Consider the following 24796-nt stretch of genomic DNA (forward strand, 5'->3'; position numbering starts at 1 on the left):
GTTAGTAAATATGATCAATAAAAAAGAAAAATTATATAAAAAAACAAAACAATTTCCTTATAATAAGGAATATAAAAATAATTATAAAGAATACAATAAACAATTAAAAAAGTTGATTAAAAAAGAAAAAGAGGACTTTTTTCATAAAAAATTTGTCCATGCTGGAAAAGATGGAAGAAAACAATAGAATATTATTAAAGATATTACAGGGATTCAGAATAAGAATTCCATCGATGTAGATAACAGCAATGAACTAGTTGAAAAATTTAATGACTTTTTTTATAAATTGTTGTGTGGAAATAAACGGCGATAAAGCATCAAACTATGATAATAACATAACACACCAAACAAATTCTATGTATATTTACCCAATGGAAATAAGTAAGGTTAAAAATATTATTGATAATATGCAAAATGACAAAACACCGGGACATGACGGAATTACAAGTAATGCACTTAAGATAATTGCTAATTATCATATAGAAATTGTGACAAAAATCATCAATATTAGTCTACAAAGAGGGGAATTCATAGAAGATCTAAAAAAAGCAATAATTACACCGATACACAAATCAGATGCTAAAGATGACTGTAATAATTTCAAACCTATCTCAGTTCTACCAATATTCTCAAAATTATTGGAAAAATGTTATAGCTCTCAGTTGATGAATTTCTTAGAAAAATATGATTTTTTCCATAACGCACAATACGGATTTAGGCAAAACAGAAATACTGAAAAAGCTGTATTAAAATTAGCAGGTGAAATTTATGCGAACATTACGAAAACTATGAAACTTCAGCAGTATTCTTGGATTTACGTAAAGCATTTGACAGTGTAAGCATAAAGATTTTGAAAAAAAAGGTATACAATGTTGGAATAAGAGGAATACCTTACAAATGGATATTATCCTATCTCACGGACAGAAAACAAGCAACAAAACTAAATAACTGTATCAGCAAATATAAAACAACAAAAACGGGAGTCCCTCAGTGATCAATTTTAGGTCCATTACTTTTTTTAATATATATTAATGACATGTCATACATTAAATTATATGGTACAATTACTCTATATGCAGATGATACAGCATTAACATATACTGCAAAGAGCATTAATGATATAAAAAACCAAATGGAACTTGATTTAACTGCTATAAATAAATGGTTAACTGACAATATGTTATCTCTTAATATAAATAAAACAAAATACATAAAGTTTGATTTAAAAAAGAATGGAATTAATAAAATTGATTTAGGCATAAAATATCACGAACCAACATGTGACTGCACAAATTTGCTGTAACTGCCCTACCATAGAAAGAGTCGAAAATATAAATTATTTAGGTATAACTTTTAGTGAAAATTTAAAATAGAAATGCCATACTGATAAAGTTGTGAAGAAATTAAGAGGTAGAATACATTGGCTCTATCTATTGAGAAATATAGTTGGGAAAAAGTTTCTTAGATGTTTATTTTATGCTTGGATAAATTCAATAATTACATATGGTATTTGTGCATGCGGAGGTGATTATGAAACAAATCTTACCAATTTAAATAGAACTTATGCAAAAATTTTGAAAATAATTTATGGATCTAAATAAGAACTTAATAAAAACGATACTATTTTACAAAAGTCAGAGAAAATCTATAATATCAGAGAAAAATATGCACAGAGAATATTGTATTTTTTGCATAACAACAATAACTGGTTTGAAATTAATGAAAAACAATATAATACTTGAATTTCAGGTAAACAATATAAAGTTATAAAACCAAATAAAACGATTATTAAAAAGCAATTCTTTTACTTGGCACCCCGGCTGTTTAATGAACTAACGGAAGATGTTAGGAATGAGAAGAACTTTAAAAAATATAAACAAGGGGTCAATGAATATATACAAAATAATGACATTCTATCAACAATTAATTTTTAGCTGACAAAATATACTGACTTGCCAACCGGGGGGATTTTGTATTGTAATTTTTATACTATTGAATGTTTCAATACGAGTTATTGTGTTTTTTTTTTTTTTCTGGAGTCAAACAGTCCAATAATTGTTCTGTGTAAAATTTTTACTACTTGTGTAAAATTAATTTGTAAATATTTCTGTTAATACATATTTGTGTTTGTACTCCATACTAAACCCATTAAAAAACACTGCGGACAGTGCCTTTGGCGCTCTTTAGTGTGAATTTAATACTAACTCGTGTTGAACTATAGTCAAGATTTTCTTAATATTTTGTTATGAAGTTTGTAATTTATGTTTTATAATTTGTAAGTTTTTTTAACTTTACTTTTTTAATTTTGCTTACTGTTATGTATGTGTATTTTGTTTGTTAATAAATTTTATCTTATCTATCTTATCTTATCTTACATCAAAGTATTGGATATTTTCGAAAATATGATGATCTTTTCGAATCCTGATTGGGGCCTCCACTCCTTCGTTGCCCCAGGGCCTCCACACTTCCAAATCTGGCCCTGCTAGCCACCTTCAGTGCCTGGCTCGTGCAAACGACCTGCAGCAGGTTTGTGTACGGATCTTTAGAGGTGTACTTCGCAAGCTTTGCCCCCTTCTTGCTACCACCTTTGACCGAAGCATCTTACAATCAAATTCCATGGCATAGCGAAAAAATTTTGTTTCAGAAAGCAATAATTTTGGTAGTTCTAAGTGAGTAACTTTCAAAACTCTGCAACTTTTTTTATTTTAAATTTTCTTCCTGAAGAATGGAATAAGAAATTGAATTCCTCTCTTAAAGTAAGTTCTTTTACACTGCTTGACAATTGCTAAGGAACAAGTGATTTATGCAAATTTGTACCTCAACCACCTGGCCAATGAAAATAAATTCAAGTTCAGATGGCGTGGTAGATCAAGACTCGTTATGTGTATAAAAGACAGTGCATACACACTCAAGATTCGTACGAAAATTCATGCTGTTCGGTTTTTAACAAAAATAGTGCTGGATGTTAAAAAAGGTTTTTCTCTAAAATTCTGTTTGGTTCTTGAAATACTTAAGAGTAAAATGTCAGCAAGACATTATTTGAGTATCTACGATCGTGGACGAGCGTTTTGACGACTGGAAGCAGGTCAAAGTGTCACCACTGTTGCTGCTGCAATGGGTGTATAAAAAAGGGCCATCTCTCGATTAAAGACGGCCGCTGAAGGTGAAAAAGTTTTGCAAAAGCATACCGGGGGTCGTGGTAGGAGCACCACAACTTCAGAGGATCGCTATGTAGCCCACGTGGCAAAAAGAAACAGAAATTTCACTCCTGGACACATAGCTGCAAATCTAACATCTACTACCGGTACGCATGTTTCTGCAAGAACCACCTCACAGCGAGTAAATAATGCCGGTTTGTATGCACGGAAGTCCGTACGTTGCATCCAAGTTCAACTACGCCGTCGTCGAGAGAGATTACTCTGGTGTAAGGAACATGTTGGTGGGATCGTCAAAATTGGTCTAGAGTGATATTCTCTGACGAATCTCGTTTCAGTGTGACAAGTGATTCTGGTCACCAACTACTGTGGAGAGAGCGTGGAACACGTTATGCGCAGAAATTTGCTTGTGAACGTGATCGGTACGGCTCAGTCGTCATAGTGTGGGCAGGCATCATGCACAATGGCAGAACACCGCTTCACATTTTTGAATAAGAAAGCGATGCTTCGCAAATGTATTGCAGAGATGTTATGCTGGACCATGTTCGTCTTTTTAGGGGGGCTGTAGGTCCAGACTTTCTTTTTACGGACGACAATACATGGCCACACTGGAGCATTGAAGTGTCAGACACACTGTAAAGTGAAAACATTCTCCGTATGCAGTGGCCTGTTTACTTTCCCGACTTAAATTTAATTGAACTTGCCTGGGAAGCTCTTTTCAGACATGTTGCGCTAAGAACCGTCCCTCCCAAAACAGTAGAAGAACTCAAATCCGCATTGAGAGAGGAGTGGGAAAACATCCCCCAAGCACTCCTCAATAATTAGTGGGGAGTATGGAAAACAGATGTAAATTGTACATTAGTGTCCCTGGTAATCATACATCATATTAAGGTTCTCGTGTCTCCATCATTCTGACCTAGATCATTTTTTGCGGCTATATGAAAATCATCTAAGTAGGATTATTTTTTTTATTTTTAAGTTTTTACTTCTTTGATGCATTAATATCTGTATTATTTTGTACTTATAATAAAGGCACATCCTCCCTACTAACTATACATTTCGTTCTGTTTCTATAATCATTATATATTCTTAACTATTCCAAAAAATGTAATTGTTCCTTAGCAATTGTCAAGCAGTGTAGTTCACAGTTATTTGTAGTAAGTTTCTTTATTTTTTGCCTTAGAAAAACAATATGACAACACTTTTTCAGACCAAGATAATGTAGTATACATTGGTGCACTTTTAGATGACCACAAAAACAAAGAGCAATTGGAAAAGAAATATTTTGCTAATTGCAACAGAGAAGTTGATAAAGACTCAAGTTTTGCTGAATCTTGAAAGAATGAATGTGGTTCTGGCATAAAAAGTAGTAGTATATGAAGTAGAAGTTTATCATGTAATATCTGTCTTAATTTAATGTCATAATAATCTTTAAACTTTTTTTTTTTTCATTTAAAACACAAAAGAGAACAGGTTAGTCTACTAGATAATATTTGTCATTAAAATTGTAGCAGAAATTTTTCGCAGTGTGGATCAATGAAGCCTGGGCCCAGGGCATATTGGTCCACTTCACATCAAAGTTTTGTTTTAAAAAAATAATATTCTAAAACAATTTAATGAATTGAACATTTTCAAAAAAAAGAAAAAAAAATGCGATGGTGAGATACATTAAATCATTTAATTATTTTGATAAGGGGAAAAAAAACAAAAAGTAGGCAAGTGGAACAGGGCTCCCGGACTTCCCCTCTTTATAGAATTTGAATGCATACAAATTAAAGAAAGTGGATAGTTAGATCTGATTTTTTAATATCAAAGCATATCATCAATTTCAATTCAAATTGAAAAATAACTCTGAATAAAAGTAAAAAATACCCACCTCTATTTCTTTTTTCAATTGCTCCAAAGGTGATGCTACATTCTTAATGCTCTTATCCAAGCCGACCTGTAAATACAGCATTTTCTATGTTTATATCATTTTACAGAACCTACACTGAAACTTCAGTAACTCAAATACAAATGTGACGACCAGCAACAGGCTCTAGGCCCAGCTAGGCTGGTCCTAGTCAGTTTATTAGTCCCCAGTAAAGATCAATGGCCTTCTTAAAGCTATCCACCAGCTTGCTCATTACTGCCTCATCGGTAAGCTGTTCCAAGTGCCCACGACCCTACTAAATTAGTGATTTTTCCTAATTTCCAGGTTAACCTGAGATTTGAGTAGCTTTGTACTGCTTTCCAAGCAAAAATTTAACCCATTAACATCTTTCATTTTGATAAATTTAAACAACTGAATCATATCCCTTCTGCTCCAGGCTATACATATTAAGCCTGTTAAGTCTGGCATCATAATCTAAATCTGAAAGTCCCTATACTAGTTTAGTTACTTTTCTTTGAACCCTTTCCAATACAGAAATATCTCTCCTCAAATGAAGCCACCAAAACTGAACAGCATGCTCCAAAAATGAGATCTTACTAATTCCTATATAAAGGAAGAAGAACCTTCTTAGATTTGTTTGAAACAGATCTATCGATAAACCTAAACAATCTGCTGGCTTTGTTATTTGCAATGCTGCACTGTTGACTAAACTTGCATGGGCGAAACCAGGGAGGAGGCCATGGACCCCTCCGAGAACATTTCAAGAATAGTTAAAATCCCCTTTTTTTGAGCAAACAAAAAGCAAAAAATTTCCCTTGTAACACATACAAAGTCTAACAATAAGGAAAACAATGAGAGGGGGCCATGGCCACCATGAGAAAGTTTCAAAAATAGTTGGACCCTCAAACCAGTCCTCTTCCACTTGTTAATATTACCAAAGATCGTCTACAAACCACCTTTTAAAAAATAACTTGTAAAAGTTTTCAGGGGAGGGTCCTCCACCTCTTCTTTTTGACAACATTGTTCTAGATTGGCTTAAATTTTGTTTTAAGCTCTTGAGTATCTAAATGTTTCCAGGGAAGAACTCCTCCCTCCCTAATATCATTGAAAGTCTTCAAGAATTACGTTTCTGGAGCTTCAATTTAGAAAAATTGCTGATCCTCTAAAACTTACTCATGAATCATGGATTGCATACATTTACAATTGAAAGAGTTCAATTTTGAAAATTTTCGGGAGTGAACCTCAGAATCTCTCCAACCCCTAACCAAACCAAGGATGGTCTAGAATGCATTTTAAGTCTACAAATTAGTAAAATTTCCGGGGATGGACCTTTTAATCTCTCCTCCCTTTAACGCGCTTAAAAATACGCCGAAGAAACCCCGAACCTCCCTCTTCTTAACATTATTAAAGATAATGTTTGCATTGTTAAGGTTTCAATTTCAAAAAATAAAAATGGGTGGGGGGGGGGTCGCATCCAAGCCTTTAACATTATGAAAGACAGTTAAAATCCATTTCGAAGATTAAAAATTCGAAAAATTTACATAGATAAGACCTCAAATCTCTCCTCCCTCTAACATCATCAAAGATCGTCTAAAACTGCATTCTTAATGCTACTATTTAGAAAAATAGACAGGGGAGTGCCACCGGACCTCTTCTCCCCTAACATTACCAAAGATCGTCTAAAATGCGTTTTTAAGACTAAAAATTCGAAAGTTTTCCAGGGGAGGAACCCTTCGGCCTCCTTTTACTTCGGATTTAATATTATATTTACAATTGGTTCATATGGGTTTCCTCTTAAATCAGAAGTCCTATACAGTCACCTCAGAACACAGTAGTGATTACAGGATTACAACTTTGAGGGGACGATATACGCACACGTTAGTTAAGGAAAAGGAAAATTATGGGGAAGATTGCAGCCTTTATGTTAAACTTGCGTCGCCTAGTGAAAAATCCTTAAAAGATGCTCTAGTTAAAGGTGAGAGATTGATATTTGTAAAATTCAAAAATTTTCCAAAGCATCTTATTTTTCCAAATGGCCCCCTCCGAGAATTCTGTCTGAACCCGCCCCTGGCATTCATAAAAATAATAAACAAAAGAGGCCCAAAAATGATCCCTGAGGAACCCCGCCTAAAACATCACTCCATTTAGAATGATTTCCCTTCACAACTAAGTGGAAGCCGGTTATCTGAATCGGCATCGGCCGTGCATCCTCATCCAATCTTAAAAGTAAGTTCTGAAGTTACTAAATTTATGTATTAATGTATTTGTAATTTGAAATTTACATAAATAAACAATTACAAAAGATAGAAACATCTTGAAACAGGGTAAATTAACAGAAACAAAATAAACGGCCTAAGCAGAAGCAGTAAGCTCCATACTAACAAAGAGTGACGTGCGAGCAGTCTCAATCTATGCTAGATGTCACTCCTGATAAATTTTGCACTTCATGGGGTAGAGTTAGTCTTTCACCGAACTCATAAAACTTGTTGAAAGAGAGCCAGCAATAACAATTAAATTTTTGAACAAAATTTTAGAGTTCAAAACAGTTGAACACATTATGTATGTAAAAAAAAAGTTTGTAATTTCTGCCCCCAACCCCTGGCTAGGGACCCCCTAAGCCGGGCTTCATGTGCTTACACTTAAATTGGGCCCCAGAGAATTTTACATAGAGGTTTCTTGATCAATCAGCTCTTTTCGGGAAAAAACCTCTTTAAGGGATTACTCCTTGCAGACTGAGGAGCATAGGTAGATAATACAGTTGATGCTCATTATAGCGACCATTCCATTATAATGATTGGTGTTAAAAGCTCCAACTTTGTCCCTATGAACTCTATGTTAATTTGCTTTTGATATAATGTTTACTCCAACTTTGAGAAAGGGGGGGGGATTACTACTCACCACAGCACAGAAAAAATAAATTGGGGGAAAAAAGTGAAATTTCCAAATTCCTCGGGAAAAGGGGTTGACAGATGTATTGTTAGTTTGATTTTTCGATCACGTGGCTTTTAAGAGTTTGTATCTGCACTCGAGGAAGGTGATGATTACAAAGTGGATATCCTTATAGCTTTACATCTCTCCAAAGCAGCATGGAATGAAGCCTCAGAAAAGATCATCGAGAATTGCTTCCATCATGCTGATTTTAAAAAGTAAAAGGTAACGGAATCTACTGCTGAAGTAATTGGTCAGGCAATCCAAGATGAAAATTTCGATGATGATGAAATGCTTTTTCTAAGAAAATGAAATTGGATGAAGCGTTAAGTTTTGACGATTATGATGAAATTGATTATGATGCAGAATGTGACAAACATCTGTCAGAAGAAGAAGAAGAAATGAAAACCAAAATTCCTAGTATGAAAAATGTTTCGAATGCTTGAAGGACTTTTAAATGTTTCTTTGAAAGACAAGAAAATCACTATTTATCATCTGTAACTGAAATGGAAAATAATGCTTTGCAAAAATCACGTGCATGAAAAATGGCAAACAACTGTTTCTTTTTTAATCTTCAGAAAATAAATTATAATAAGCATGTAGTAATTTTTTTCCTATTTTTTCTTACTTTAAATTCTGTTTAATATTATGCACCCATAACTTTCCTAAAAACTCCTATGATAAAAAATAATTCGAGCATTTAACTTGAATCTTTGAAAAAGTGCCAATTTAAGTGGAGCAACGGAATATGAATGATGCATGTGCATATATTTTAAAATTTTACCTCTTATAAGGACCACTTGTTATAACGACCTTTTCGTTTGGGCAGGAGATGGTCGTTATATCGAGCAGAGATGGTTGTTATATCCAGCGTTGACTGTATAGGCGCATGCTGTGCACAGATAATTTTGCTGCAGATATGTGCATCATCTGATACAGTCAAACCTTGTTAAACCGCCCCTCCCCCAACCGCCACCCTCTTAACTTGCCAATAAAGGCGGTGGAAAAAACATACTGTATAGGAATGCAATACAAATTACCTCCTTAAACCGCCACCTTGCCATCCAACACTGATTTTTTACGGAAATTGCATATTTGATATGATAATATTACTGTTTGAACTGTCACCTTGAAAGACCATGTCAAACAATTCAAGCTTGGAGATCAGCCATTTAGGAGAGTGAATGTCCATGATGAGGTACAAAGGGAAATCACCTGTCACTAAGCCTACAAATGCACCTACATTAATTGCTATGCACCAGGTAAAAGTGTCCAGCTTTCTTATCTCTTTTTCAGTTTAATGCACTCCCTGCTGCACTCAGTCCTTAAGGAGCATTGTTTCCAACATCTCCACGAATTTATAACTGTATCTTATTAGCTCTCCCACCCATTTCCATCTTTTCATTTTTGACATTTCACTACTTTGCCATGAAAGTATTCATTCTTTACCTTTTTCTGTTCTGTTCTGGTCGGGGGGGGGGGCTTAACCTTTAAGTGACAATGTATGCAGACTTCAGAAAACTGCAGTTTGTACGATAATTCTGTAGCATCATGTCCTTTTACTTCGTTCTGCAAAGATGTCGAAAGCAATCTTAAACATCCAAGGAAAAAAATTCTGATTTGGGTGTTTCAGAATAAAAATCAATTCACAAACCATCAATTTATTGCCGATAATTTTCAAATTCTAGGGGGGAAAAATAGACAAAGAACTATTGGTGACACACCGCAGGAAAACCAATTGCTGTTTTTTTTTCAAAGTGCATTTGAAACAGAAAATATATGATTTCAAACATATTTTTACGAAAATAAGGATTTGTGCAAGACTAGAAATCTCGTTAAACATCATCCTTGACTTCTGCCAACTTTCAGTCCGTCACCTAGGTTGGTGGTTTAACGAGGTTTGACTGTAATTGTTAAAATTAATATCTCTCTCAATATTAAATACTGATTAGCTTCTAAATTGGTAGATAAATTAATTTTAAAAGTTCACCTTTCGTTTTCTTGGATACATTGTTGAAACAAAAGGCAGTATTACTAAAAATTTTGTCTACCAACTATGTATTATTTTTCATGCCTGCAGTTAATTTTGAGTGTTGCACCGATACTTTATGTTTTTATCTCACTACCATGAGGAGTCAGACCACTTTGCACAGTTGGGTCAATCCAGGGATGATAGTGGACTAAAGTAAAATTTTCTGAAGACAGTGTGAAATTTTTGGAACATATAAGGAAGCTCACTCTCCCCACCCCCCTCCACATAAAAACTCTTCAAATAAGCATAAAAAATCAAAGGAAAAAAACATAAAATTCAATATATTGTTTGAGCCCAATATGAAAAATCTTATTTAAGTAATGTATACTTTACCAGATTACTAGACAAATTCAAGAAATCTGTGTAATCTTGATTGATAAGTTCAATCAGTGCAGCACATAGCATTTTATGATACAAATTAAGGTCTTCCTGCATTGTTTCCAAAGATGCATATTTTCGGCAATCACTAACAAATTTGTCCACACTAAAATCATCCTAAAATTTAAAAGAGCTTTTTAGGATATCATAGCAGTATTAATACCAGAAAATTTAAAAGTGAACATGTTTTATAAAAATTAAAATTTATTTTATGATAATAGTAGCTAATTGCTTTAAATAAGTCATTATGTATGTATAACAAGTGACATCTTGGTATCTAGGCAACATAAAGTAGTAAAGTCAGAACAAACAACGTAAGTAGAAGCACAAATTTGTACTGACTTTACTATTCAGCACAAAGGTATTTATTTATCTTAACATAAAGTAGTGTTTAATATATCTGAAAACACGATGTAACTAAGGTCATAAAAGTAACAACTTTGTTAATGTACAAATTAGTGACATGTGCACCTACAAAAACATATTTATCACATAAGGACAATAATTTTAACTAATCAAAGATAAAGTTAGCTCTCTAATCTTTCTTTCAAAAAGAATTTAAAAAATGATGTTTTATGTTGGAATATGTACTGAAAGTTCCAGCTTAAACTGCAATGAATTTAGAACACATACCCGGCATTTTCATGAGTTGAAGAAAGAAGAAAACAGTTTTTTTTTTTTTTTTTTGAGAAATATATAGGTGTTCGGAAATTCAAACATAAAGCAACTTTTTTCTATAAATTAGTTTTCGGGAGAAAGGAAAAGCATCCGAATGAGCTATATAATGAGGCATGATGTAACAAGGGGATAGGTACTGTGCTAAATTTTTTTATGATAATTAACATGCGTTTTTTAATTTGGATGCAATTTTGATCATTTACTTCTATTTTTATTATATAAATTTCTTGTTCATAGCAACATAACACCTTTGATTTGATTAGTTTGGCGAAACATTTTTGAAACCGCGCCAAGGGTTTCATACTATGATAATTTTCCTTTCAGAAGCAAAATGTAATCTCACACTACATATCCAAAAGAAGAAATAAAAACTAAAACACATTTTAATTTAGAATGAAGATAATAATTTATGAACTACACTTGAAAAATTAATGTTTATTTCAACTGCGAAACATGAATTAACAGATAAAATATTTTAACTTACAGAAGAAAATTCATCTCTGACGAAACACAGAGAAGATGCTTTGGAATTTAGCATTGCATCCATTCTGAAGTAAATAAGCAAAACAAGATATCTATAAAAGTGGCATAAAAACAAAATTTGAAAGATTTCCAGAAAAAAAGGAGAGGTTTTGTGATATGTTATGACTTGTTTAATATATGCACGGCATTCTTGAACAACTTAAACACTTTAACTGCGCGTAATTTCGCAAATTTATGTAAACAAACAAACTGATCTCTCACATTTTTGTTTTGTTGCCACTCAAGACATTAACTGAACGGAGAATATTTAAAACTATTTACGTTTTTATAGTTAATTTATGACTGATAAAAACTTCAGAATGATTGTTTGTTTTCTTTTCCTAGTTTTTACTGCTTTTTTTGTTTGTATCGTACATCATTTTTTGCACATTTGATGGACTAGAGACCCTTCGCTTCTAGAGCACTTGAGCTTTGAGACTTGTGATGAAGAAGTTTTGATTCTTGTACTCTGTGCTTGTCCATCCGGCAAAATTGTAAGTTTCAAGCATATATAACGGTATTAAATTTTGTGCCAAAAAGTTTTTTAATTGTTTTGTTTTTTAACAGCTTTGTTTTGTTTTTGTACTAAAACTAATAATTATTTTATAGAAAATGCCTACATTTACAATTAATACCAATGTCCCTTCGGAAAAAGTACCAAGTGGATTTTTAAAAAGCACTGCAGAATTGGTTGCAGATGTTCTCAAGAAGCCTATTTCGGTAACTAAATTTTAAATTTCTTTGTTTAGATCTTCATCTTGTTTGGATTTTCCCAGGGCCTGATTATCGCACTGTCCCATGCAGAGCCCGATCATTCTGATATTGGACATGGGGCACAGTTCTGATTCAGGGCCCCCTAGTGCCCGACTAAGATTTTTGAAGACACTGGGCATGAAATTCATTTTGTGCCCCCCCCCCCCCTCCTATTCCCGCCTATTCTATATAATGAAGCTATAAAATATTTCGATAATTGCGTATTAACACAACCATGCTAAATTTGGTAGAACCTCATATCACAATATAGTATTATACATTTAAAAAGTAGAAGAGATATAGTATATGATAATTATATTCGATGCAAGGGTGCCCATATAGGGGGGCAAGTGGGGGCTCAAGTCCCCCCCCCCCCCCGCCTTGGAAATTGGAACTTCCTTGCTTTTAGTAGGGGAGAGGGGGTAGGGCACCTTTGAACACTAAATATTATTTTTTTAAAAAATGTTATGTTTTTAATGTGTATGGCAGCACATTACTATTGTTTCACTGCAGCAAAGTAAGCCAAGTTTGATCATTTTGCATGCATACTATTGTCTGAGCAAGGTATGTGTTTTTTTCTCTCTGAAATCTAAAGTTTTCAAAATAAAGTTGTAAGGTTTTTGTTAAAAATCCTGTAATTCTATAATTCTATATGATTTTACAATATTTAAAGATAAGTTTTAGCTTTAACTTTTAGGTTTTGTTTTGTTATTATTAGAGACGTACCGAGTAGCACTTTGGCCGAGTACCGAGTACTCGGCCTTTCACTACTCGGCCGAGTACCGAGTTACCGAGTAGCATAAGAGGGGTGTCCGTTAGGAGGGGTTTCACTGTATATACCAATCAATTATAGTTTTAGGCTGCCAAACATAAATAATTTTTTTAATACAACAAATGTGCAGGAACACTTCAGATATGTGTTTCTGCCCCCCCCCCCCCGTTACAAGAAACATCTTTTTCAGTGAGCTAAAGAATGTAATGTCACATTCTTTTTCATGTGAGCTAAAGAATGTAAAGACATTCCACAAAAAAATCCGACTTTTGTCGGATGCCTTTAAATCTACGAGCTCCCATTTTAAACATTGAAAAAGGAATTCCTTGTAACGCTAAAAACGTGTCTGCAGTGTTCCTGCACTGTACTTTTAACATTGTTTTATTTCCTTTTATTTTTTAAGCAAAGGTATTTTTATATTTTTTATAACTAATTTTTGTTTGTAGCAAAAATCCATTTTTAATATAAAAATTCCATATTTTCTATACTTACCTTTTTTGCATAATTTTTAATAAATAACTTGGGGACATTAAAATAAAGATTCATTCCATTGAAGCATTGCAAACTTCATTATTCTCAAAATTTAAATTTGACTTATAAATTTTAATTGTAAATGATTGCAGACTAAAATGCTTGCTTTTTTTTTATAAATTTTAGTACTGCTTTAGACAATATTCAATTTTTTGCAACTACTCGGTATTGGCCGAGTATCTGATCAGAATTTGGCCGAGTACCGAGTAGTTACCGAGTACTTGGTACGTCTCTAATGCCTATTGTTGATTTATTTTCCCTCTATCATTTAATATAGGCCTAATAGATGCATTTTTCAGGGAAATTTTTTTTTCCTTCATTGCTACAATCTGCACATGTTAAACATATGAAAACATGTTCACTTTTTTTTACATTAATTTACATCCCTGAAATTCAAGTTCATGGAGGTGAAAAGTCGGAATAATCATATTAAGTTTTTGAAGCAAAACTATCCCCTTGTCTCCAAATTGGCCAAGTAGGCCGAGTACCGAGTAGTTACCGAGTACTCGGTACGTCTCTAGTTATTATTCTTAAGCATACTTGAGTAAATTGTTCTAATTCCTAATTCCATATGATGGGGTACCTTTGAACAAATGAAACTTAGAAGAAAAGAGTTATAAATGCACCTAAATATTACTATTTTATTTTGGATTTAAAAGAAAATTATGAAAATGAAGACATACAAATTACTGAAGTCTGTTTTTTAATATTAAAGTTCTACTGATATATAAACACTACTTTTAATTACCACTCTTGTTTTTTATTTTGCATATTGTCATTATTCCTATTAGAGAAAAATGTCTTTTATAAAAAAAAAATTCCAATTTTGAAGATATTATTTTGGATACAGATGAAGAGGAAAAAGCTCTTGTTCTAGAAGATTTACATGTCAATTATTTCATTATAGTTCAATTCCAAACTAAACGAACCATTCTTCATTACGATGGTCAAATTGAACAGCAATTGCAAGACGAAACTTAATTTAATGTCGGGTTTCATCGCAAAAAGGAAAGCAATAAATTTTACTTTCCAGAAGCATCAGACACCAGCACAGTAGATTTCCAAAATATAATAAAAAAACTGCCACAATCACAGATTTCTGGAGGGACCTTACGTGCTGTTACAACATTTTTCTTTGATGTCAATTTTGATTCATATAAAATTAATTAAATAGTCATAAATTTTTAATTTCAGTTAAATAAAATGCTCTAATTTTATTCTTATTATTTTGTAATTCTTAAAGGTATGTGATTTTTGATAAAATCACTCTATTATTACAATTTTATTTTGTTGTTCAAAGGTGCCCCATGCTTGTTCAAAGGTGCCCCTACATGGGGCACGTTTGAACAGAAATACTTACAAATTTTAAAGCTTTGTATCATATTTAATTTATCAGTAAAAATTTTGATATTGATTTATATGATAAAGAAATGCATTCTTTTTTATCATAAAATATTTAAACATTAATAATTATAATCTGAATAAGAAATATGTTGATTTTTCAAAAAATTGTTCAAAGGTGCCCCCCTCTCCCCTACTTTTTTTCTTTGCAAAAATGAAGAGACATTTCTTCTCCAGCCATTTATGAATAAATTAATAAAAATATCAAACTTTAATAACTCGAATCTGTACTGAAATCGGTTTCTATGGGGAAAATAACCTGCTAAACCATGTGGAAAATATCTGAGCCCCCCCCCCCCCCTCAATATTTTGCATAGGGGCACTCATGATTTGATGTGATTAAACTTTGCCCATTGCAGTTAACCGTAAATAATATCAAAGTTATCTATGATATAACTTTTGATAGTAAATACAGACTAAACTTGGAGTGGTTTTAGGATTTGCAGAGAGATCAAGTTTTTAATGGGAATTTTACTCTATACTTAAGACTTTTTCTTTGCCTCAGTATTTGCAAAAATATCAATGATATCAACTCTAGGGTTTTGTGTGAAATCATTATTTATTTTTAATTAGCATGATAAATTAAGGGGATTTTAGGCCCCTCTGAAATCTAAGAGGAGGGGCCTGTGCCCCGCATGTCCCTGCAGTAATCAGACTCTAGTCCCACAAGGCCGGGGGGGGGGGGGGTACATTACGTAAAGAATCGTGCATAGCATTACAATTAAACAAAAATTAAGCAATTTTAAAGCAATGGTCAAAAAATAATGACTTGTTAATTAAAAAATTGTATTCATATTAAAAAAATTGTTTCAGAATTTGTCTTCATTCTGCCAGCAGCGAAACTACCATGTCACAATTAAGAGAGGCCCCAAAGGAGATTCATAAGTGCACATGATAAATGATTTACATATGGTTCTGTGATAGTTAAAGGGGCCCCCAAACCATGTAGATAAACCACTATATTCCATTATATATAGAACCTTCTGGGGGCTTTGGGCCTCATTTTTAGTTAGTCGCAGGGCTGCAAAAATCCCTTTATTTAAAAAAAGACCTCCCTTTAAAAGAGGTGGTCTCTTTTGGCCTTTCTTTTTTTTTTTTTTTTGGAAAAATGCAGGTTTTTTTTTTTTTTTTTGAGAAAACCCAGTTTTTTTTTTTTTTTTTTTTTTTTTGACTTTTCTCAATCATGTACTAATTCTTCATAATAGTGATCATCTCTAGAGACGTACCAAGTAGCACTTTGGCCGAGTACCGAGTTACCGAGTTCCAACTATGTTTTAAGAAGAACCACCGATACAGACGTGACGAATTTTGAACTCATTACCTCCATGTCCAAATAATAGTTTTTAAAGCAAAATTCCAGCTGAAATTTAATTATGCATTATTTAAAAGAGTTTGTTTATGTCAATATTTTTACAAATAAGTTATTTTTTAAATTAAAAATAAGCAGATACATAAAAGGTAGGATTAATCAAGTTGGAATTAAAACAAATTATATCAATCGATACTTCTAGTCCACCAAACGTAAATATTTTTTAAAGCAAATGAAACAACGTTAAAAGCACAAATGTGCAGGAGCACTGACCACACGTGTTTCTGCATTACAAGGAACATCTTTTTCAGTGCATAAAATGTGAGCTAATGAATGTAAAAAAATCTGATTTTTGTCGGATGTCTTTAAATCTATAAGCTCACATCTTGTGCATTGAAAAAAGCATTCCTTGTAATGCCAAAACACGTGTATACAGTGTTCCTGCACATTTATGCTTTTAAACGTTGAAAATGAATTGAAAACCCGTTGAAAAAGAACTGAAAATTTTATCATTACTTTTTTCAATTTTAGAGAATTCACCTTTGTATCAAAAAGTAACATTAAGAAAATTTATGAGCTTCAGCGTAAAGTTTTGATTGCTGAAACGAGATTGCTATATTTAGTCCCCTACTCCCGACTTTGAGAAATCAGTGTATTTCCATACTTGTGGGAGTTGTTTCTAATAATTTTCTCTATAATAATGTGCATTGAGTCTGTACCACACTCCCTATAAAATTTTGTAATGATAGGTTTGGCTGTAGAAATGTTTTTTTTTTTTTTTTTTTTGATGTATCAATTTCAATATGATGAATTTAACATGGGGGCTATATCTATCAGTTGTGAAATATGAGTCTTGGGATGAGATGAGAAAACGTGAGGAAATTGGGATCTTGAGATGAAGGTAGGACCATGTCAAATGAAGGGGAAAATAAAAAATGTTAAAATGATGGACTTTACTGTAGAAATTTATTTATTTTTTTTTTTGATATTATTAATTTCAAGAGGATAAATTTAATATACATTATCTATTTTTGAACTCACCTCAAGTTTCCAAGCCTGGTTTTGTTATTAATGTTACTTTAAAGCTCTTTTTTTTTTTTTTTTTTTTTTTTGCATGTTAACACATCCTTCTTGTTGCTTTTTTAATTAACATTTTTTTCAATTTAGTATGTAGTTGTTCACATACATCCAGATCAGATGATGTCTTGGGGTGGAACATCTGAACCATGTGCTTTTGCAACTTTAGGAAGTATTGGCAGCTTGGGAAAAAAACAGAATGTTGCCATATCTGAAAGGTTATTCCCTCATATCAAAGAAAATCTTGGGATTAATCCTGACAGGTATTAGTATTTTTTCTTGTTTTCTGCTGTTAGTTATTCTTTATTGAGAATGTTTTAAGCCATGTCGTAGTGAAAACTGAAGAAACTGGGAAAACATAAGGAATTCTCAAAAAAAAAAAAAAAAAAAAAACAGGAAAAATCCAGGATTTGAAAATTTTCTTAAAAAACTGAAAAATGTAGGGAATTTCATTTTTTTAAAAAATTGAAGATGCAAAAATCAATGTTCAAATATAAATTACTGAAATAATAAATTCATGAATTAAATTTTTAAAAATGTAAATTTATTTTAAGTTTTTTTTTTTTTTTTTTTAAGTAAATAATAACTGTGTATCATAAAAACCAGTGTTTTTAATGTTTTATTTTACATGCAACTTAAGTTTTATGATTATTTATACAAATGACTGGTACGTTGTCTAAGTTTGAATCAGATTACCGGTACATAAATTGTCTTAATGGCAAAGACAAACTAGTATTGTCTTTTGCACATCTTGTGGGACAACCTTTTACGTGATGCTTCGAAAGAAAAGCATTGTGCTGCCTTTGTAGATTTTGCTTTCCCTAAGACATCAAAAAATGCAACAGTACTCGTCACATACATTTTATTCAGAAATAAATCATTCAATGTCTCCTTAGAAAGAGTCGTAAACTTACCAAAAAAATTAAAGTCAATCCTTATTAGCAGGCACAAATATATACAAAATATTCTTCTTGGACATAGTTACACTCTTTTCCGATTAATTCAAAATCATCCTCAATGTCCAAAAGCTAAACAAACAGCCCACAGTGCAGAAAATAAAGAATTCAGTCTCGGTGTTGTTAATAGACAATAACACTCCGCTTTACGGGTTTTTGGTGGTGTTTTTCGAATGAAGGGATCAAGTGTTCGGTTATTTTGTATGTTTTCAGGCAAGCTGAACAACAGCATTTCTTTTTCCTTCGACTTTCTTGCCGAACATGCTCTACACTTGTCGCGAATCGGCATTAATGACCAACGTTGAGAATACTCTTAGTGTTGATTTCATTTAAAATGTATCCCCTGGTGGTTATAAATTGCTAATCATTTTCATTTGCTTGGAACCAAGGTTCACAAATTTAACCATTATAGTTAATCTTTGAAGAAATTTCATCATTCATTCTATTCATTCAGAAATCTATTCATTCAGACCGAATTCATAACTATACGAAAATTCGTTCAAGTAGAAAAGATCAATTTTATGGTTAAAAATATAAACTTAAACCTCTTTGGATATTTTTTTTAGTTCCAAAAACCAGCCTATATGAATTCCTGAGCATCAATTTACCTCTGTGCCAAATTTGGAAGAAATCCGATTAAAACTGGAGATTTATATAGGGAACATACACACACTACATACATCCATTTTTTTATATATATAGATAAATGGTCAAGTACTTATGAAATAAAATTTTTTGCATCGATCTTCCATAAGAATAAATAATTAAAAACACTCAAATAAACAGTGCTTTACATATTAATTAATAACATGTAAAACTGTAGCAAGGAACTTTATTTTATTTTTACCAACTATTCATCAAGTTCATGGACGCTCACTCTGACTCTCCAAAATAATTTTCGTTTTCGCTTCCGTTGCTGAAATCATCTTCAGAATGTCTTACGCTCAATTCATTATCATTGTCAGTTGAATAATCATCATCGCTGAATGTTGGTACTATTATTAGCTGTCTCAGTAAAAAATCTGTAATAGAAAACAATTAATAAAAAAAAAAAGAATTTTATTAAAAGCCAATTCTGGTTGAAAAAAAAATTGATTACCTGAGGCAGCAGGCTGTGCTTCGATGTATCATATTTTATTGTTTGCGGTAATTGTACTTGGCTTTTAATAAACATTATCCCTTTTTCGTTTTAAAATTGTGACTATAAGAATTTGTCATGTATTTTATGCATAAGAATGAGAAAAAAAATTGCAGTCGAAAAAACAGGGTTTTTTTTTTTTTTTTGAAAAACTCGTATGTGGTTTCAGATAAAGAGCTGAAAATTTGGCTAAATTATTTTTATTCGACACCAAAATGATCCCCCAAGTGCAAGTCGAAAGAGCCGTTAGGGCAGATTTAACATAGAAACCCGGCTACGGCCTTAGTGGCAACCAAAAGCTTGCCAATGTATCGCCAAGTGTTTGCTAAATTACTACACCACTGGAGCTTGCATTGGAGTTAACAATGATTCCCCCCCCCCCCAAAAAGGCGTAAAAGACCCCTTTTGGAACGTCGAATGCAACCAAAAGAGGCAACTAAACCCCATCAGGAGTCTACGTACCAAATTTCAACTTTCTAGGACATACCGTTTTTGAGTTATGCAACATACAGAAGAAAATACAGATGTCGCGAGAAAACTTATTGTAATTAATTGGGGGATCGTCAAAATAGATGTTTCAGGTGTTTATATGTTCTTAGGCATATATCCACATGTGGTCAGATCGAAAAAAATTCAATATTCATTCGGGGGTGAGCAAAATGGAAATTAAGGCCGATTTTTGGGTGAAAATTTTTCCGCCAATACTTTGTAAAAGGAATCAAAAGGTAAGCTCAAAGCAGGGGCGGATCCAGACTATGGATTTGTGAGGGGAACTTTTCTAGCAAGTATGTTTATGGGGGTGGGGGAGTTATATGAAATTACTCATTAAAAAATAACCATAAATATTGAGTTTTACAACGTATCTACTGCTTCTTAATGCCTCTTATGAAAAAAATGTATTCATTACAAATTCTAAAAGTACAATTCTTAAATAATTAGTTTAAAAAGTTAGTTCATTTTTCTATTTGTATGTGCTTAAAGGAAATAATATTTGCACCAGTGGTTCAACCACAAAAGTTTTATAGAGGGTGCACTTTTAAAATTTTCACCATCTGATAGGGCGGTTGTTGAAAAAAAATGATGAAATTTTAGTCTTAAGGACGCAGTTTTAGACGGCCTCAGGTGATGTTACGAAAAAGAAAGGTTCGGGGGGCCACCTGCGGAAATTAAAGTTTTAAAAACGCAATTATAGGCGATATTTATTGACAGTAGGGTCAGAGATGGGATTTTTTTGGGGGGCTGCCTCCGTTTTTTTGTAAAATAGATTTAAATCGAAAATCCCTTCGCTAAATTTTCTGAAATTGAATTTCCAAAAACACAGTTACAGACTAACTTTGACAATACTTCAAGCAGTACGGTTCTCGGGCTTTTCCCAAAAAATGTTTCGAAATTGAAGTCCTAGAAAACGAAATTTTTGAGCGATATTCGGTGATAAAGGATTTAAACGCTTTCCCCATTAAATTTTTCAAAACCTTAATTTTTTAATGTTCAGATTTTCTACAGGAGCATTCGGACCCTTGTCCGAAAATTTTTCGTTATCGACATCTTAAAAAAATGACTGTAGACCATATTTGGTAACGTCAGGGGTTTGGCAATTTTTCAAAATTGAAGCTCCAAAAAAGCAATTTTAAACGATTCTCGATGTTATTAGAATGCGAGGTGTTAGGTAGTTCTCCCTTTAAAATTTTCAAAATTGAAGTCCTGAAAACAAGATTTGAGACGCGCTTTAAAGGTATTGGCGGAGGAAGCGGACTTCCGACATTATGAAGACTTTCTTATTTTTAGACCGACTAAAAAAGGCGACTGTTTCCAAGGTACGTTCTATTTTTGTCTTTAATTATAGGAAATGTTTTACAAAAACATTCTACTCAGCCTTCTGGGGGATCACGGATCCTGTCGCCCTGTGCCCCCCCCCCCTCCAGCCTCCACCTCTAATAGCGCCACTGAATTGCAGTAGCTTTAAATATAATGATCAATCCTTCACCAAATAAATGCAAAAAACAGTTTAAACAGGTTTGTCTTTATTTATTTATTTATTTTTATGCAGGGAAGAGGGGAACAATCCCCAGTTTTCCTCTTTAGATCCGCTTTTGCAATTCTCTCCTATCTTTTTCTTGCGCTTTTCTTCAAGCTAAAGTTCTATATAACTGGAGAACTTCGCTGTAATACGTTGTGAAAATTTTTAAGTACACATGAGAATTTAGAGGAAGGGGAACGTTCCCCTAGTTCCCTTCCAGGGATCCGCCTCTGCTATTGTTTGATCGAATTTTCTGGAGCTTTTCCTCGAGTTTAAGTTCTATAAAACAGAAGATTTTTTCTACACTCTATTGTGAAAATTTTTAGGTATATATGGGGGTTTTGAGGGGAGGAGAAGGTTCCCCCAGTTCCCTCCATGGATCCGTTTCTGTTGTTGCCTAATTGCTTTTCCTGGTGCCTTAGTTCACGTTCTAAAGTGTGTGTGTGTAGGGTGGGGGGACATTCCAGCAGTTCCTTTTTTTAGATCCGCTTTTGAAATTCTCTCCTTACTTTTTCTGGCACCTTTCTTATAGTTCAAGTTTTGAAAAACGGAATTATTTTCCCGTACTCTCTTTTGAAAATTTTTAGGTACACTTGGGATTTTGGAGGGGGAACGTTCCCCCAGTTCCCCTCCCGTGGATCCGCGCCTGGCTCAAAGGAAATTTTGAAAGGAAATCTGTGGTGGACCTGCGTCCAGCAGACCCCATAGCACCTACAGCTTTGAAGTTTGGTACAAAATTACTTTGAGCCCCAATAGTTTGCACCTGGGGTTTTGTTTTTTAAAATTTGATTTTTTTTTTTTTGTAATTAACTTTTTAAGTCCAAATTTCACGTAAATTGCCTATTAAAGGTGTGAAAATTACTTGCACATATTAATATTATATATTGTTGGAAAGGGTGGAATTTTCAGTGTTCAACGGCATTTGTTTCGATGCTGTAACTTAATTATGGTTGGAGTTATTTGCGTTTTTTGCTCGAATTTTTTTAGGCTCAGCTGAAATTTAGGCACTACTTTCTTCATTAAATCCATTAGTAAAAAGTGAAGGAATTGTCCCGCTTTTTTTTTTGACACCACTGAAAAGAGTGGCTTTTTTTACTCCAGATCTAACTCGACCTGTGGTCGAAAAACTAAGCTTCTATATCCAAAGGAAAAAAAATTACAAGCGGTTAAAAATAAAGTTCAAATAATCTCATTTTCATTAAAATTATTGATGCTTTATTTGGCGTTGCCATAGTTAAATCTTTTAGATTAGCTTGTTTTTTCTTTCTTATTCACAAACTTTGAGGGTTTCGATTTTAACGGAAGATCTTAGGCTCAACAAAATTCAAGCTCTGAGCTAAAGAGCAAAATATATTACTAGAGACCACGAATATGAAAGCGACTTTTTAAACGTACAAAACTGCATTTTTGCATTGCTCAGGACCCCCTTAGCTCTTGCTCTGCAAGTTGGTACAAATTATTTTGAAACCTGGGAAGGGGTGCTTTTTGTTTCAAAGGAAACTCATAATGCATTTTTAATCTGTTTCTTTCTAATTGACAGTTTAATTCTTTGTGAATCAAATAAGATTGCAAAGCAATTTTCCGGGGTTGGTGAGCGTCAGCAAGCAGGGGCAGAGCCCCCTAGTGTAGGAAAAAAATTTGAAAATGGAAATCAATATTGAAAATTGAAAGGGTTGTGCATCAAGTTTATGCTATAGACAATACATGCATGATCTCTATTTTTTGAAGTGTAGTATCTAACTTGGAAATGTGATGTTAAAAATTTGTATGAAATCAAAAAATTCCAAAGTAATTTATTCATTATTTAACTTATCAGTGAATGCTTTTTTCTTTTCTTTCTTTAAAAAAAAAATTGAATCATGAATTGATTTGAGCCATTTGCCTTTACAGGATGTACATCAATTTTGTGGATTATGAACGAGCTAATGTTGGTTATTCTGGAACCACTTTTGCTGAACTGTAATTTCAAGAGAGAGAGAGAAAATTGATTGTTATTTGATTTCATTCCTTAATAAAGAAGATTATTGAACTGTAATAATATAATAAGTTTTTTTGCATTCCAGTCAACATTTTTCTAGTTAATTCAAAAGAAAAATGACCAATACAAGAGAGACATTTAATGTTTTCATTCAATTAAAATCTAGAAGTGCATTTAAAATATTGTGATTAAGAAATGTAAAGCTGTAGATGCAGTTTTGACATATTTATAATGCATCAATTGTGAAATAAAATGTAATTTGAAAATAACTAGTATGTGTTTGTGTTCCGAAATACTGTTTCAAACTTTTATAATCTGTATGAAAAACAAAAGATTTTGAAATAGTAAAACCACACAAATTTGATATTGGCACCCTTAAAGGGGGGTGAGTGTAAATATTTTAACTGTGCATGCACCAGTTTTTCACAATAACATGTTAGGATAATTTATGATCAAATTAAAAGTAATTTGTTGCATTCTTGGAACTGATGATAAATTGATTAATTTTAATGTTAAACACAATCTTGAGAGTTAATATTGGCTTTTAATGACTCCTTTATCTGAAATTGGTAGCGGATGCAGGGGGCCAGTGGCGGATACAGCCGGCGGGCAACCGGGCATTTGCCCGATGGGGCCGGTCATGCTTTGGGCCGATCAACTGACAGCAAAGTACTTCGGGCCTGTCTACTAACAGCAAAATGTAAATTTTGCGCAAATGTGTTTAGAATAACGCAAATTCGCAAAACACAGCCTCAGCTCCTCTTAACGCATGGGCTAAAGCTTGCATGTGGAGGGAGGCAGGTTCGTCACCAAGGGGGGGGGGGGGATTTCTGAAATAGGGCTGCCCAGGGCCTGATTACCACACAGACTGACTAGGCCTAAGCCTGAGACCCCATGTTCCTAAGGAACTCCACATTTTTCAAAGAATTGTGCATAGCATTGCAACGATATGAAAAATACATGTATTTAAAAAAAATAATAAATTATGACTTATTAATTGGAAAAAAACTTCTTTAAAGGGGAATTTTTAATCATTCTGCCAGTAACGAATTTCCTTGGTCACGATTATGAGGGGGTCCAAAGGGGATTCATAAATGCACATAAGTGATTTATACATAGTTATGTATAGTTATGTGATTAGACAAAGATACTTCCAAAAGTGCATTCGTGCTTTAAAAATGTAAATCAAACACAGCGTAGTCTTCAGGGGCCCTCCAAATTAATGTGGGCCTAGAGCCTTACTTTTAGTTAGTCGGGCTTTGGGGCTGCCAATATATTTTTAGTGGTATAATAAAAAA

The 24796-nt window shown here is 33.2% G+C and overlaps 2 protein-coding genes across 3 annotated transcripts in view; one reads left to right on the top strand and one right to left on the bottom strand.

Annotated features, from left to right (window-relative positions):
* Window positions 1-11765, bottom strand: part of LOC129219683 (conserved oligomeric Golgi complex subunit 2-like) — a 58256-nt gene extending 46491 nt beyond the window's left edge. The window contains exons 1-3 of one of the 2 annotated variants that reach the window (XM_054853959.1): window positions 11529-11752; window positions 10322-10483; window positions 5032-5097 (exon numbers count right to left, since the gene is read on the bottom strand). In XM_054853959.1, coding sequence (XP_054709934.1) covers window positions 5032-5097; window positions 10322-10483; window positions 11529-11591 — 291 coding nt within the window. In that variant the 5' untranslated portion in view covers window positions 11592-11752. Of the gene's footprint in view, window positions 1-5031; window positions 5098-10321; window positions 10484-11528 lie in introns of both variants that reach the window. The other variant, XM_054853960.1, reaches the window with a different exon arrangement.
* A 207-nt stretch (window positions 11766-11972) lies between these two features.
* On the top strand, window positions 11973-23767 carry LOC129219684 (macrophage migration inhibitory factor-like). Its single transcript, XM_054853961.1, has 4 exons — window positions 11973-12060; window positions 12176-12286; window positions 17500-17672; window positions 23411-23767. The coding sequence occupies exons 2-4, from the start codon at window positions 12179-12181 to the stop codon at window positions 23481-23483; spliced, it is 354 nt and encodes a 117-aa protein (XP_054709936.1). The 5' UTR covers window positions 11973-12060; window positions 12176-12178; the 3' UTR covers window positions 23484-23767.
* Window positions 23768-24796: the final 1029 nt, after the last annotated feature.

Source organism: Uloborus diversus, chromosome 4, assembly GCF_026930045.1.
Source record: "Uloborus diversus isolate 005 chromosome 4, Udiv.v.3.1, whole genome shotgun sequence".
In the NCBI taxonomy this organism is placed as follows: Eukaryota; Metazoa; Arthropoda; class Arachnida; order Araneae; family Uloboridae; genus Uloborus; species Uloborus diversus.

Coding starts and splice junctions, on each gene's coding strand:
- LOC129219684 (XM_054853961.1), top strand. CDS start 12,179: ATGCCTACATTTACAATTAATACCAATGTCCCTTCGGAAAAAGTACCA. Junction 12,287..17,499: donor TTCTCAAGAAGCCTATTTCG/GTAACTAAATTT, acceptor TTTTCAATTTAG/TATGTAGTTGTTCACATACA. Junction 17,673..23,410: donor CTTGGGATTAATCCTGACAG/GTATTAGTATTT, acceptor TTGCCTTTACAG/GATGTACATCAATTTTGTGG.